At 43.3% G+C, this 14,785-nt stretch overlaps 1 protein-coding gene across 1 annotated transcript in view; it reads right to left on the bottom strand.

The window, feature by feature from the left end:
- The window catches only part of ARHGAP6 (Rho GTPase activating protein 6), a 253,890-nt gene that overhangs the window by 69,485 nt on the left and 169,620 nt on the right, over positions 1–14,785 (bottom strand). The window contains 1 exon segment of the mRNA XM_044234593.1: positions 4,238–4,397. Within this exon segment, the coding sequence (XP_044090528.1) occupies positions 4,238–4,397 (160 nt within the window).

The raw sequence follows: 14,785 nt of genomic DNA, 5'->3' as shown, positions 1-14,785 counted from the left end.
GTTGATGTGTTGTGAATAAATGAAAAGTTCACGCAGGCCTGAGGTGTTGTTGAATTTCGTGACCCCGCTCCCCGCATCTGTTTTCCTGGTTCTGCTATTCAGGATTGGGCCATTTACAGACTAGGAGGTCTGATTCCAAAGCCTATGCCGAGAGCAGCTTTTGATCAGGAGGAAAAACATGCCACGGTTGTCTCCATGGGGGAAACTCAAGCTCACAGGGAAGTCACAGGTAGCATCCCTACCACCGAAAGACCTCCTGATCGCTACCATCGAAGATTTCTCTAGGTTCTCTAGTCCCTTAAGCCATTTCTAGACGTGGCTAGTTATAGAAACTCAGTAGTGGAATTTTTATTTAAGGAATTTAAATGCAACTAACTCTACAGATATTAAAACTATCATCTGAAAGAAAGTCCTTTTTTGAAACAGTTTAAGATTAGAAGGGATAGCGAATTAAGCTTATCAGTTATTTTATAAGGTTTACATAAATATCCGTTTTTAGTTTGTGTTGTCTCCTGGCTGACTGGATCTCGAGGAGGAAGCAGTCCCAAGACATGCGAAGCCTAGGGCCCCGAATAATTGCATGCGGTTTGGTCCCTCTCCCCACTCCCACTGCCACTCTGCCTGGGACACATGTCTGTGTAAGGAAATTCTGTCATGCGAAGGCACGGAGGGTTAGCCTACCTCAGCTAACACAGGGGTGTATCTGTGAGGTGCAATAGCTGAGCCCTTTACAAGTCGGCTGTGGCCCATGTGCCTTGTAAGTTACCGCAAGAGCGGCCCCTCCAACTGTATGCGAGTGTCTGTCCTCTCCTCGAGTTTACCACAGTTTATCACCCAACTTCTGGAGCCACCCCAATCTAAGAGGGGAAAAACCCCTCCTTGGTGGTTCGCTTGCATGTCTTTGGTACACAGGAGGGTGAGCAACTTTTTCAGTATCTCTCAGCCACGGTGTTGCTTTTTCTGTGTGCTGCCCATAATCTGCACATATTTTAATTATGTGTCTTTTCCAGATTTGTAATTTGTAATAAAGCCTTATACGGTACAGAAGGCAGCCTTCAGCTGGTCAGATGTGCTGTGAATTTCTATTTGTTTGTTTGCCACGCAAATGATTCTATCTTTTCTTCTTCAACATAGTGATACATGTCATTCTCTTTCTTTATGTTTTCTGGGTAACGCCTTCTCCAATGTAAAAATAAATAAATATCCACTTATGGTTTGTTTTGGCACACTTACAGTTTATATCAGCTCACTTCGACGTTAAGGACTAAGATTAGAGTCCGACCTTTTCTCCTCAACAGTTGTCTCACTGTCACTAATACTTAATAATAATCCATCATTTTCCCCTTGATCAAAAAAAAAAGTAATATTTATCACGTTGTAAGTTGCTGTATTTACTTTTGCTCATTTCTGGGCTCAGCTGCTTTTTATTGATCTGCCCAGGGGCAGCAGTACAATACTTTTAATTGCTCTAGTCGTATGACATTTTAATAAATGGGCAGGGACACTCTCCACTTGACCTCGTTCTCAGATTTCCCCTGCCTACTCGTACACAGTTATTTGTCTAGATGTTTAGAACAATTTAGTGATGATCCAAAAGCAAATTGTTCTGGTGTGGTTTTTGGAACCACACTCAGTTTATAGCTCATCAATGACATAACTGACATCTTTGCTTTACGGATTCTTCTTATTCAAGAAAAATACAGACTTCTGTATTTATTCCTAACTCCTCTTCTTATCCAACTGAGATCCCACGGTCTGGAATTCTCATCACTCCCGTGGACGCTGTATTAACTAGCCTCCTACCACTTCTGTAACAAACAACCATCAACTTAGTGGCTTCAACAACTCAATTTTATCATTTCACATTTCTGGAGGTCAGAAGTCTGGAACAGGTCTCGCTAGGCTAAAATCAAGGCGCCAGCAGGCTTGTATCCCTTCCAGGGCTCTCAGGAGAATCCGTTTCCTCACTCTGACTGTTCCTCCAACAGTCCTGGCTCTCTCAGACTCAGCTGTAGCTGGGAAAGTTTCTCTGCTTTCCAGTAACCCTGTACTGCTTAGCCTTGGCCATCCAAGATAAACCAGGATCCTCTTGCTATCTCAAGGACCTTGACTGATCACATCTGCAAAGATCTGGAGGCCTACGAGGGAACACTGGTGGGCTCCAGGGAGAAGGACGTGGCCACCTTTGTGAGTGCAGTTTTTTGCCTACCACTGATGTCCTTACAATGGCCTTGTCCCTCTCCACCATCACTGAGCTCAACTAGAAAATCCCAAGTCTGGGGAGAGATTGGATTCTCCAGGGCTGGGAATTTAAAGCGCAAAGTGGTATGTCCCGGTTTAGCCATGTTTACTGCCAGAATGTTTATTTTGTAATTTGAATTCCCAGCCACTAGCCTCAAATGGACCTTTCGGGTTGCTTTGCAATCCTGCAACTCCGCAGGGCCATCAGCCGCCCTCTCTTCCCCTCCTCTTCTCTTTCCTCAAGCCTCCAGGACCTCCTTACCACCCTCACTCCTAGAAGATGGCACTGCTTCTTACTTCGCTGACAGCGTCTTTTAATTGGCCTGCCTCTGCGCCCCTATCGCCGATGTCCACCTCTCATTATAGCTCGAGAGGTCAGACTCTGCTGGTGCTCTGGACCCCATCCCTGCAGTCACTCTGGGGAGTCACTTCGGTCACTCCCCCACCATCCACTCCTCGATTCTTCCCTTTCTATGGGGAACCCCAGTAGCTGATGAATATGCCAGGCTTCATTCATCTGAACCCTGGAAGCACCAGTCTCCCAGAGGAAGAGGGGTCTCCAAACAGGTACCCATAAGCAAATCCCTACAATCCTCCTAGAGTGACAAAGAACAGAAGCGTGAGCTCGAGAATGTTTTCATTTTCATCATACCCACAGTCTCCTTAGGTTTGTCATCATTTCTTTAGGTTCTAGGCTGTGGCCACTGTACTGCTTTTTCCTAAATAAATTATTTACACAGTGAGTCTGACCCTGTTTCGGGTCAGACTTGGGGGTTCACATGGAACCAAGTGGCCACCCTTGGACCAAAGCTGCCATCATGGCACTCAGCGCTGGTCCTGTTTTTGAAGGACTTCGGTTGATGTCTACAATTGTCTACCTCAAACAAGAGCTTCAGATCTCTCGGGTGGGTTGATACCCGTTTCTCTCTACCCAGCCACACGATTCCTTCTCTCCTCCATCAGTAAGAAATTATTTGTAAATCATTAGTTCCTATTTTGATAGAAAGTATCAAAATAACTCCAATAGCCCAAACATCTTTGAACATCTCAACAGAGCAAATATTTTTGTGAATATGCTGGGAACCACAAGTCTCGGAAACGAGTAACAGAGACAGAGCTTCCAGCAGACAATTTTTATGAAACTGTCTGTTTGGTAAAGGTTATTTATTTAGTGGAGTCTTTAAAAAGCAGGAACAAAGAGAAACATCAAATTAACCGGACTGAAAAACAAAGCTACAAAGAATGTTTGTTCCCTGGTATCTTATCTGATGTGCATCCAATCTCGGTTTCGTAGAACTTTATTTAGAGTCCTCATTCCCTTCTCTACAAATCAGGTTTGCCAACAACATTTCTGTTTTGTTGAGAAACTAAAAGAACAAGTCACCTTTGTGCTACACACTTCCACCAAGTATAAAGGACCCTCATAGAAGAGGGTAAACATTCAAAAACACAATTTCATAGATGACAAGATTTCAGGACCTGTATCTGTGAAAACCTCAGATGACCAGGTCTGAATGGCTCAGCAGGGACATGCCAGGTGAAAGACAATAAAAACGAGTTAACCTGAGTATAATCACTGATTCTGGGTTAGCATAAAGTCAAATGACATGTTTAATAGATTGTGAAAACATTCTTTTCAACGGATTATTTTGAAATCCTGCTGAAATAGACACGGTTTTAGCGTGAGTCCTTGAAGTTGACCTTTTGGAAAATTCTTTTCAATGGACTGTTCTGAAGTTATGTAGACTAGTGAGATACACATGGCTTTCCCTTTTAATACCTCATGCTGACCTTCCCTTTAAATAAACATATTGGCTGACATGTCAATTGTCCTCCTTGAACACATCTTTCAAAGTGGACACTAATGCCAGCCAACAACCGAGAAGCCGTCACTTCCTTCCTGTGTTCATGTCAGGTGTGAGATGAGTCTGCAGCTTTGGCCAAACAGACGTCCGACTCGCAGCTTTCCCTGGTGCAACAGCACACACGGCCTTACCTTTGGGAATGGTGATGGGACAGCTCAGGTCACAGTCCTGCTGCAACTGATAAAAAGCCACTTCCTGCAGCCGGGCTCGCTCCAGCTCTGAGAGACTCTGGATGGGGACAGATCTCAGCCGCACGCTGCGGCCCGACATGCTGTTCCAGGTGAAATCACCCTGCAGAGCAAGAACACACCAGGCGTTACACAGCTCGTCTAGGTCTCACAAAGATCATCCTTCCTCTTAGTCACAGAGTCAAGCAAACTTCCTCTTTCGGTTCCAAATTTGTCTCTCCATCCCTCCAATCAAATCTACTCTCAGTTAACCGGGAATTTTCTCCCTCCGTCGCAAACATCCAAATCTCTAGGAGCTGTTGGATCACGTGATCCCATATAACAATTCACACAGAGGCCAAAGAAAGCTCTGGAAAAGACACTTCAAGGGTCCTACTGCCTCTCTTCTCTAGGAATGCGTGGGATCTTTGTGGTTACGTATCTCAGGAACAGCAACAATCGCTCCTGGTTGCCTTCGTGTGTGCTAGATCCGCGAGGGCAAGCGTGTATGGACAGCCTACCAACAACCGTATGAGGTGGTTACCACTTTTGGTTTACCCTTGAATGACACAGGTTTGAACTACACAAGTCCACTCACTTTATACTTGGATATTTGGGGATAAATACTGTATAGTACGGTAAATATATTTGCTCTTCCTTATGTCTTTCTTTTTTAAAAAAGGTATTTATTTATTTCAGAGACAGAGAGAGAGACAGAACACAACCATGAGCAGAGTGGGGAAGGGGCAGAGGGGTAAGTGGACTCCTCCTTGAGCAGAGAGCCAGACGCGGAGCTTGATCCCGGGACCTGATTGTGACCTGAGCTGAAGGAAGACGCCCAACTGACTGAGCCACCCAGGCGCCCCCTTATGATTTTCTTAATCACATCTTCTTTTCTCTAGCTTACTCTGTTGGAAGAATGTAGTCTATAATACATATAACAGACAAAATATGTGTTACTGGACTTTATGTTATTGGTAAGACTTCCAGTCAAGTAGTAGCCTATTAGTAGTTAAATTTGGGGGAAGTCAAAAATTAAACATGGAATTTTGACTGCATGGGGGTGTTGGTGCCCCAACTTCCACAATGTTCAAGAGTAAACTGCATAGTATTTAATAATACAGTATTCTATACAATAATACAACTTAGTATATTTCTACTATATAATATATATTATTAGATACAAATATATACTTATGATACATGATTATAATATATGTGTATGATACGTTCTAGTAATATTATAGTAATATTCAGTATATGTGAATATATTATAGTGCAGATGAAACTGAGGCTTGCAGACGTTAAGTACTTTTCCCCAAATCGTAAAACTTCACAAGACTGGGAACCAATCAGAACTCAAGCTAAAAACACGTGCCCTCAAACTCTGCTAAATTGTAACCAGTGAAGTTTCTATTTCCAGCACTCTTGAGCTGCTTTGATCACGAGAGGTACAGAGATGTGATCTATAAGAACTATGTATAATTACAGAGACATCTGATGTCAAAATCCTCCACAACAAAGAAGGAAAGGCAAGACTCCCCCAGTCGTGAGTATGTTTGTGTGCACGCACACACCCGCAGGGCCAATAGCTCTGCCCTCCCTGCAGACAGTGAGGATCTGATGCCCCAAGAAATAAGTCCTCATGATCCTCTGAAGCCTGACGTCCCCTTACTGAGGATTTCCTGTGACCCACAGAAAGCCATCACCCAAGAGTTTGGAAGACCTTCTAGCAGTGCCTTGACCATCAAAAAAAGTTCCAGGAGGAAGGGACAGTGCTGGTCCCCAAGGGCAGTCTCGGGAGCTGCTGGGGACTGAGGAACCCTTAAGAAGTCCCCTGAGATCTCACCATCCTCACCGCTCACCTCACAGAAGAGAGATAAGAAAGGCTGGCCCCAGCAGCTAGTAAAACACCTGCACTCCCTCGTGGTAGCAAATTCCTGCCTAGAATGTTCCTTCTGACAGTAAATGGCACTCTGTTCATTCTTTGGTATTTTGGTAGGGTTGCATGCATTTAACAGACGGAGAGGTTATCCTCTAGTAGGGGCAGACAATCAGCAGGGTAAGTAAAGGGTATAGAGTGTTAAATATGGTAACGGTTAGGGATGGACCAAAAAGCAGGGAAGGGACTGGCAGTGTGGGGAGAGCACACAACTTATGTTTCAGAGAGAGTGGCTATGAAAGGCCACACAGGGAATGCCGTGACTGGGAAGGAGTTAAAACAAGTGAGGGCTTTTGGCTCGTCTTCACATGTCTGAGTTTGTGTCCCGTGGATAATGGTGAAAAGTAACAGGAGCCCAGGCTGGGTTCAGGGGCATGATGTGAGGACAGTCTGGGCAGGGAAGTGAGTGAGCAAATCTAGGCAAAGTGGGTAACGGCCATCGCATTTGGCGAACTGAAAAGTGAATTCTTCCAGGCCCAGTATGTTTTGCATTTTTTCTTTCTTTTTCCTGTTTTTTGGTATAATCAGAGGAAACCCAAGTTTAGACAGGAATTAGGGACTCACGCCTTGGGTGTACCTCTCACTCACACCCTTCAGGCTTAGGGTACCACAAGGTACAGTATCAGTGAATTGCAGTGTTTTCCTCCCAAATGAAAGTTCCAAATGAGTTGGTGACTTTTAAATAGGAAGTTTAGGTATCCAGGAAAGCCCACTGCTCTCTGAAGTGTCAAAATGGGATTACATGCCTATTCATTTAAGAAGCATTTAAGAATGTGACCTCCAATTGACTCAATTATCTCTAGACTATGTTCTTCTGTAAAAGGCAAGACAGTAAGTATTTCAGGCTTTGCAGGCCATGTGGTCTCTGTCAAAACTACTCAAATCTGCCTTTGTGGCAGAAAGCGGCCACAGACAATTCAGAAATGAATGAGTGTGGCTGTGTTCCAATAAAACCTCATTAATAAGAACAGGTGGAAGGCTGGGTTTGTCCACTGGGCTACAGTTGGCCAAGCTCTGAACCATAGCCTATGAAGGAAATAAACCAACCCCTGTAAGATATGTTCTATTTTTATTTTCTATGTCCCCTTGGTTAATTATTTTTAAAAAATTTAATGAGTACCTATTATATGCTGAGAACCGTACTAGGCTTTTGGTTATCAAAGTGACAACACAGTCCTTGTCCCTAAGGAGTTAAACTTGAATAAGGAAAAGCACATTTGATCCATCAAACACAGAGACTGTGATACTGGAAGTCAGTACCAGATGCAATGGGCTGCCTAGGAGAAAAGGCTCAGACATCTGTCTGGGGGATCAAGGAAAGCTTTCTAGAGAAGGTGGTGTTTCAGTGAAGACCGGAAGGTTGGGTAAGAGGAGGGAGGGTTTGCCTAGTAGAAATGCAAAATTGGAAACAACAGTGGGTGCTAAGGCAAATGAACTGGAGAGAACGAGCTTGTCTGGGGAAGTTACAAGGTTGGAGGGAGGGAAATAGCGGGAGGCGAAGCCACGCAGAAGTCAAGACCAGATCCTATAGGGCTTCTTCTGTGGGCTTTGCAAAGTAGATTGGACTTTACTCAGTAGGTGATGGCTAGACATTAAGGAACCTTGACTGCTAGCGGAGTCTGATTACATCTACATATGGGAAAGATGACTGGAAACAGATTTTGAAAGAAACTGAAGGAGGGAGCACGTTCCACACATAGAGATCAGCCAGGTTAGGTATGCTGCTGAGTCAAATTTGAATGAGTGGAGAGTTACACTCTCTAAGCCTCTAAGAAAGACACCTAGAACCATATATTATTCTTTCTGTGATTTTTTTTCAACCATTTAAAAATGTAAAAACTGCTCTTGGCTTGGTGGTGCAAAGACAGCCAGCAAGCTGGATTTGGCCCACTGGCTAGATTTGCCAACCCCTGATACAAAGAGATTAGGATCTTTTGGGTTTTCAATGGCAACTTTTCTGTTTTCACACGGCCTTCTCTCAGTACATGTCTGTGTCCTACTCCTCTGCTTATTTTTTAAAAAAAGATTTAATTTATTTGAAAGAGGGAGAGCATGAGCAGGGGTGGTGAGGCAGGGAGAAGCAGGCCCCCCAGTGAGCGGGAAGCTCCATGTGGGGCTTGATCCCAGGACTTCAGGATCATAAACTGAGCCAAAGGCAGACGCTCAATGAAGAAACTCACCTGGTTTACTCACCTTGATGTTCCTAGTACCCAAGACAGTACCTGGCTCTTAACTGTCACTGACTAATATTTGTCAATCTATGGACTAAATGAATCAGGTACATCATGAGTTCAGTAATAAATTGGAAACAAAGCACCCATGTAACGTTTTATCTATGTGGGAGATGTCCTGTGGATTTGAATAAACTGCTAAGAAACAGTCTAGCCTGCTTAAGATTCTCCCTCTCCCCCCCAATCTCTCTTTTATTTAAATTCAATTAATTAACATATAATGTACTCCCTCTCACTTAAAAACAAAAAAGAAACAGTCTTTTTAAACAGAGTCTGTGGATGAGCCAAAAAATGGCAGCATATGAGGGCAGAAAATAAACATTATAATATCAGAACTGAAGAATAATGAATCCGTAATGGCCACGCTCACCATCGGACCTCTCACAGGCAGGAAGACATGAACACAAAGGTCGATACTGCTCTGCGATCCACATGACAAGCGGCCAGAAGAGTGCCAAAGCCCACCAGCGCAGCCTAGGATATGCTTTTGGCTTTTCCTCGACCCCCAAATTGTGCTCCAGGCCAGCTTGTTTCTTTGGTGGCCGTTCATCTCATAAATGGATGATTCATTTCAAGGCTCTCTGGCTCTAGTCTTTCAAGTGGTTGCCATAGGATTTTTCTTTCGAGGTTGAGAATGGATGACTTCAAATTTGTTTAAATATCGTAAGTGTAAGGTGAAGTTGAAACTGACCCCATGTTTCAGGATAGACTAAAGGCTGTGACAGCTGTAAAAATATCTTTTCTGGAGTACTATTGCACAGCGTTAACCAAGGGTAACGATATGATACAAAAAGATATCGTGCAGTGGTCTCTGAGGGTGATTTTTGCCCCCTCGGGGGATTGCTGGCAATGTCTGGAAACATTTTTGGCTGTCATAAGTCTGGGGATGGCTTTGCTACTGGCATCTAGTGGGTAAAGGTCAGTGATCTGTTCAACATCCTCCAACACACAGGACAGCCCCCCACAATAAAGAAATGTCTGGCCCAAAATGTTCATAGTCCAGAGGCTGAGAAACCCTGGCATGGCATACGTTTAGGTCTGCTATTAGGCCCAGATTACTCAGAATCTCCTTAAAATGATGGTGTCAGGAGCTATTAACAATCATTGATGAGTTTGATTTAACACTAAATGCATGCACTGTGTGTTCTTAAGTACCTGATGCATCATTCTGTATATTACACATGTATTATTCTGTATATTACATAAATAAACAGAATTATGGAAGTTATTTAAGACTAGCATTAAGAAATACAAACAGCACAAAACAATTTAAGTGGAACAAACAAACCAAAGAAAGGTCTCCATAAGACAGAATCTGGATCAACTGGAGAACGGATTCACCGAAAACATTAACTAAAGAGACTTCCTTTCCACCAGAAGTGCATGTCTCCACATTTTGAAAAAAAAAAAAAAGAGGCAAAAGACAAACTGAAAAACCAACAATCTAATATCTGTGATTTATTCCAAAAGGTCATTCTTTTGAGCTAAATTGCATCTTTACAAACAGACTTGATTTTCCCATGAAATAAAATTGATTGAAATAACTTTGGTTTTGGTCTATACCACATTGTTTTCTTATGTCCTCAAGACTAGTCTCTAATTGTGGCATTTCTTTAACCTCATCCAACGGTAAACTTCCCAAGGCCAAGGGAGCCAGAAAGGAGTGGGGCAGGGCTGCTCCAAATATGGCTGCAGACCTAGGGCCATGCAATTACCTGGGCAGATGATTGTTAAATCATCTTGTTAAACATGCAGGTTTCTGGGCTGGAGGGCTGATGTAGGGCTCTAGCACCTTCATCATAAACCCAGATGATTCTTGTTTTTGCACAATGAAGGTTGAGACCCACTCGTATGGTGGTGAAGACTTGGGTTATGACGGAGATGAGCTTTTTGGCAAGAGGCAGAACATCCCCGAGCCTCACTGCCTTCATCAGAAAGATGAAGCAAAGAACAAGACCGCTCATGGGTTTGTAGTAATCATATGAAACAATGCAAGGGTATTTCTTGGAGAGGGCTTATTAGCTCCCTGCAAGCCCTGAATACGTGGTAATTACGTCATAATATTAATCATCATGACTCTGCATTTGCATCCCCTTTTTAAACGTGGCCGGGTTAGGGACACCAAAAACTCTCAAGAAATGTGCACTGAATTCAGTAATAAATGGCTCCACTGTGAGTCAGATGCCTTCTCTAGGTGTTTACAAGCTCACCACCTGGCTCGTGGCTCCCCAAGGGTGAGGAGCAGAAGAACAGATCTGATCAGTCCGTTGAGGCCTGAAAAATGGCACGCCATTTAGATAAACCATACCAGGGGCTAAATGTCTTTTTAACTGTGTTCTGCTGTGGCCAGCTGTCATCTGCACAGCCAAGGTTCCCAGATAATCACAATGTGTAGCTGAAGCATGGCACAAGTTTAAATACCAGGCTTGCAACCAGCATTTCTGAAAAGAGCTGCCTGGTCCTTTATAACTCCAAAATAAACACATCACCAATGACAAGGAACTCCCTTCTTCATGAGCTTCTGGGCAAAGCCAACCGTATCTTTGTAGCTGTCACACCCCTGTTTGGACTCTTAAAAGAAGTTCTCCTTGAGGAACTCAATAGAATAACATTGGCTAATTCTTCTCTTGATGTGTCAGTCACTCCTTCTGAAAAGAACTTCAGGAAAATTTAATACTTCTGCTACGTCGGGCATAATATTTATGCCTTATTAATCTATTCTAGTCTGTTTTTTTAAATTAAAGAAGGAATTTTAGAAAATTCTGAACAGTTAGTAGGTACGGCAGTCCATTTTTTTTCCTTTGGGGTAGTAGCTCTTTATTGCTATACAAAGAGTATCAAAAAAAGTCACCATAGCGTAATGGAAATGTGCACTTCACGCATTCAGCAAGTATTAAATGAGCACCTTCTAAGGGCCAGGCACTGTTCTTACATCTAATAATAAATCTGTGGATTCATCGGTAAACAAAACAAAGCACCTTGCACTCAAGAAGCTTCCTGTTTAGTGAAGGAAACTGATAAGAAATCAACATAATAAATGAGTAAATTACAGAGCATAGTAATTTACATAGCAAGTAAATTACATAGCAAGCTACAAGGTGCTAAAACCCTAGGAGAAAAAAAGGTAGAGCAGGGTGAGAGGAATCAGGCATGCTGGGGTAGGGGAGGGGGTTCAGGGCAACCTTATCAAGAACATGATATTTGAGTCAACCCTTAGGTAGGGAGGTGAGGTGATGAGCCAGGCAGCTTCCAGGAGAGGAGAGTCTCAGGCAGAGATGAACTGACACAAGGGCAGTTGGGGTAGTGCCTAAAAGCAAGGGGGGCAAGCTAGGCTGCCAGGGCTTAAACTCCACTTCTGCCACCTTCTGGCCTTGTGGCTTTTAGGAAGCTATTTCTCCCTCCTATGCTTTGTTTTCCTAAACTATGGCACGGGAATGATGACTAGCCAGGGTTTGGCAAGCAAGTGCCTGTGAACTGAACCCCGCCTACTGATTGCTTTTGTAAATAAAGTTTTATTGGAACACAGCCACTCATTCACTTAGGTATTGTCTACTGCTGCTTTCACTGGCCTGCAAAGCTGAAAATATTTATTATCTGTTTCTTCACAGAGAAAACCTGCTGATCCCTGGACCAGACTGAAAGCAAAGGCACCTCTATGATTTGGATTTGTCTTTGGGATCAACATTTTTCTCCTCTCCTAAGATTTTCTCTAGGCAACATCCCAAAGAGCCTACAAAGAAATCACATAGCATAGTAAGAATTGGGGATATTGGAAAGGATAGAAAAGTCAGGGTGATATGAAAGTGGTTATCTGCAAATGACCTACTCATCTAAATTACTGATAAACCAAAGAAGTAGAAATGAACATTGTTGAGCGAGGATGGCACTACCAGCGTTCAAAAAAATAAAATGTCACTCACATCTCGTTTCCGGTGGAAAGAACCTTTCTAACGGTTAGTATCGAGGGGATACAGCAACAGCTTGGGAGTCCCCAAAGGCAAAACCATCAGAACAAAAGGCCAATTCCATTTCTGTATATCCTCAGTTAGATCATGGACTGGTCTACTCGCCACCAATTTAATTCTGAGTTTTAAGTTTCACTGGCATCTTGGATGGAGAGGAGGTAACACAGCCTGCACCGATCCCAGAGTATGGACAAGGGAAACGTTGGCACGAATGAGAAATTCTCAGTGGCAGGACCAGCAGCTGATGATGGTTTTGCTTATCTTTCTATAATTTGATTTAGTTCACGGACAGTAGAAATGGCTGACCTCCAGGCATGGACTGGACCTTGAAGATACCGCTAACACTCATGGACAGCTCACTCTCTGCTAGTGACTGCTCTGAGCCTTTATTGTGCTAGCTCGTTTCCTTCTTACAGCAACCCTAAGGACTATGTTACCATCATCATTCCCATAGTACAGATGAGGAAGCATAGGCATGAGTCTGAAGTGACTAGTAAGTGACAGAGCTGGGATCTGAAGCCAGGCTATGGGCTCCAGAATCCAGACCCCAACCCACTGTACGCATTTCACCACTTCTCATGATAAACCGATCCAAGCCCCTCCATTTACAAAGGAAGAACGCAGGGTCCAAAGAGGTTAGACAGCTCCTACAATGACAGAACAGGAGCTGGGACATAAGGGTCCCATTCTGCCTCTTTCCCCCACCAAGTCTTTTCATTACGGGACACAGCCCTACAGCAGGGCAAGCCAGACAGTGTTGAAAAATCCAGGAGCTTAAGATTTTCCTCTTTGGTAAAATAGAGCACATGAGAATTTTTTTTATGAGCCTTATTTATCATATGCACAGCAATGAAAATGTTGCAGCAAGTTCAAGAAGCCCAGGAGATAAGCCACTTTATTCTTTCAGAACTCAAAACGGCCCGCACCAAAGCTTTTGCAGAAAGCAGCCCAGCAAATGCTGTCCCATGTCCTCACGGCAGGCTCCTCTCGGCTCTGCTTTGCTCAGTTCAAGCTGCTTTAACATTATCAACTGATCTAAAAATAACGTGCTCATAAATCTCTCCTGGCACAGACAGTACTTGGGCTGTCGCACAGCTCAGACACTGATCAATCCACTTTTCTTCCCAAATTACAAGATAGATGTGTAAAAAGCACAACATTTTAGCACAGTAATCTTCTCGGAAAGAAGCATAAGCAGAGATACTGATATCGCTTACCCATGAATTCTATTCGGCCGGGTCTTTGCTGTCCTAATTTAACCGAGCTAAGCTTGGAGTAGGAACTTGAGTCTGTTCTTTTAAAAAAGAAAATTATTCTTTTGGTGAAAAATGCAGCGTGCAATGGCAGATTACAAGAGTGTCTGAGAAGTGGCCCAGCTGGCAGGGCAGTGACTGTCCCACAGTACCTTTTGGTGCCAGAGATCTCTGCTACTGTGAATCTTGGGACCAAAAAAAAAAAAAAAAAAAGCAATCTTGTCATTGGACTATTGAGAAGTTCCTGTCCCTTCAGAACGGAGGCAGGCTGTGTCACTGAGAGAGTGTGTGAGTGAGTCAGTGTGTATGTGTGTGTGTGTGTGTGTGTGCGCGCGCGCGCCTGTGAGAAAGAGAATGGAGGAGGGGGAGGGATGAAAAGAATGCAGAGAAATTGCAACTGGATTTCCTGATTTTTATTTTAATAAGACTATTTTGAAGAGATATTCTGGAGTTAGGAAAAGATTCCTCTTAAAAAAAAAAATCCCCTTTTCCAGAGGGATCTACAAATGGTAATTGGATTGTAACTGTGCAAACTGTCCTTATTAGGAATCAACCAAAGAATGTTGGAAGCTGCGGGTAAAACCCCTGAGGGCATGATAAAGCACACAGGACGGTTTCCTTGTGTAGGGCCAATTCTCAACTCCTAAATTGTATTTTAAAACCACAGGCGTCTTCAGTTTTCTAACACTAGGAAAAAAAAAAACATTGAAAAAGGAAAAGATTTCATTCTCTTTTAGACTGAAGCATAACACATGCTCTGAATTTTATGCTCTTTGTGCAACAACAGTCCTTGAGAAGTTGTTCATTTCCTGAACAGGGGGTGTGGAGGGCAGCGTGGATGTTCATCTCGTGGCCATGTTTAAGAGGGTGCAGGTGGGAGTTGGGGGTGGCGGGGAGAAATCCAGGAAGAGCGGAAAGAAAAGGAAAGATGAAAGATTCAAAACATATCCTGATCCCTAATTACCTTGAGTTCCATGTGTGCCACATGGCACCGAGGCAAAAAATTCAAAAAGTCACTTGAGTTTTCCAGTCGATAGGAAGTTATAGTTCTTTTGTGGTCTCAAGTGAATTCCAGCTCTCACTGTGATGATAACTGACAAACTGAGAAATGATTTCATGGA

Source organism: Neovison vison, chromosome X (assembly GCF_020171115.1).
Source record: "Neovison vison isolate M4711 chromosome X, ASM_NN_V1, whole genome shotgun sequence".
NCBI lineage: Eukaryota > Metazoa > Chordata > Mammalia > Carnivora > Mustelidae > Neogale > Neogale vison.
This window is presented reverse-complemented; position numbering and strand designations above follow the sequence as displayed.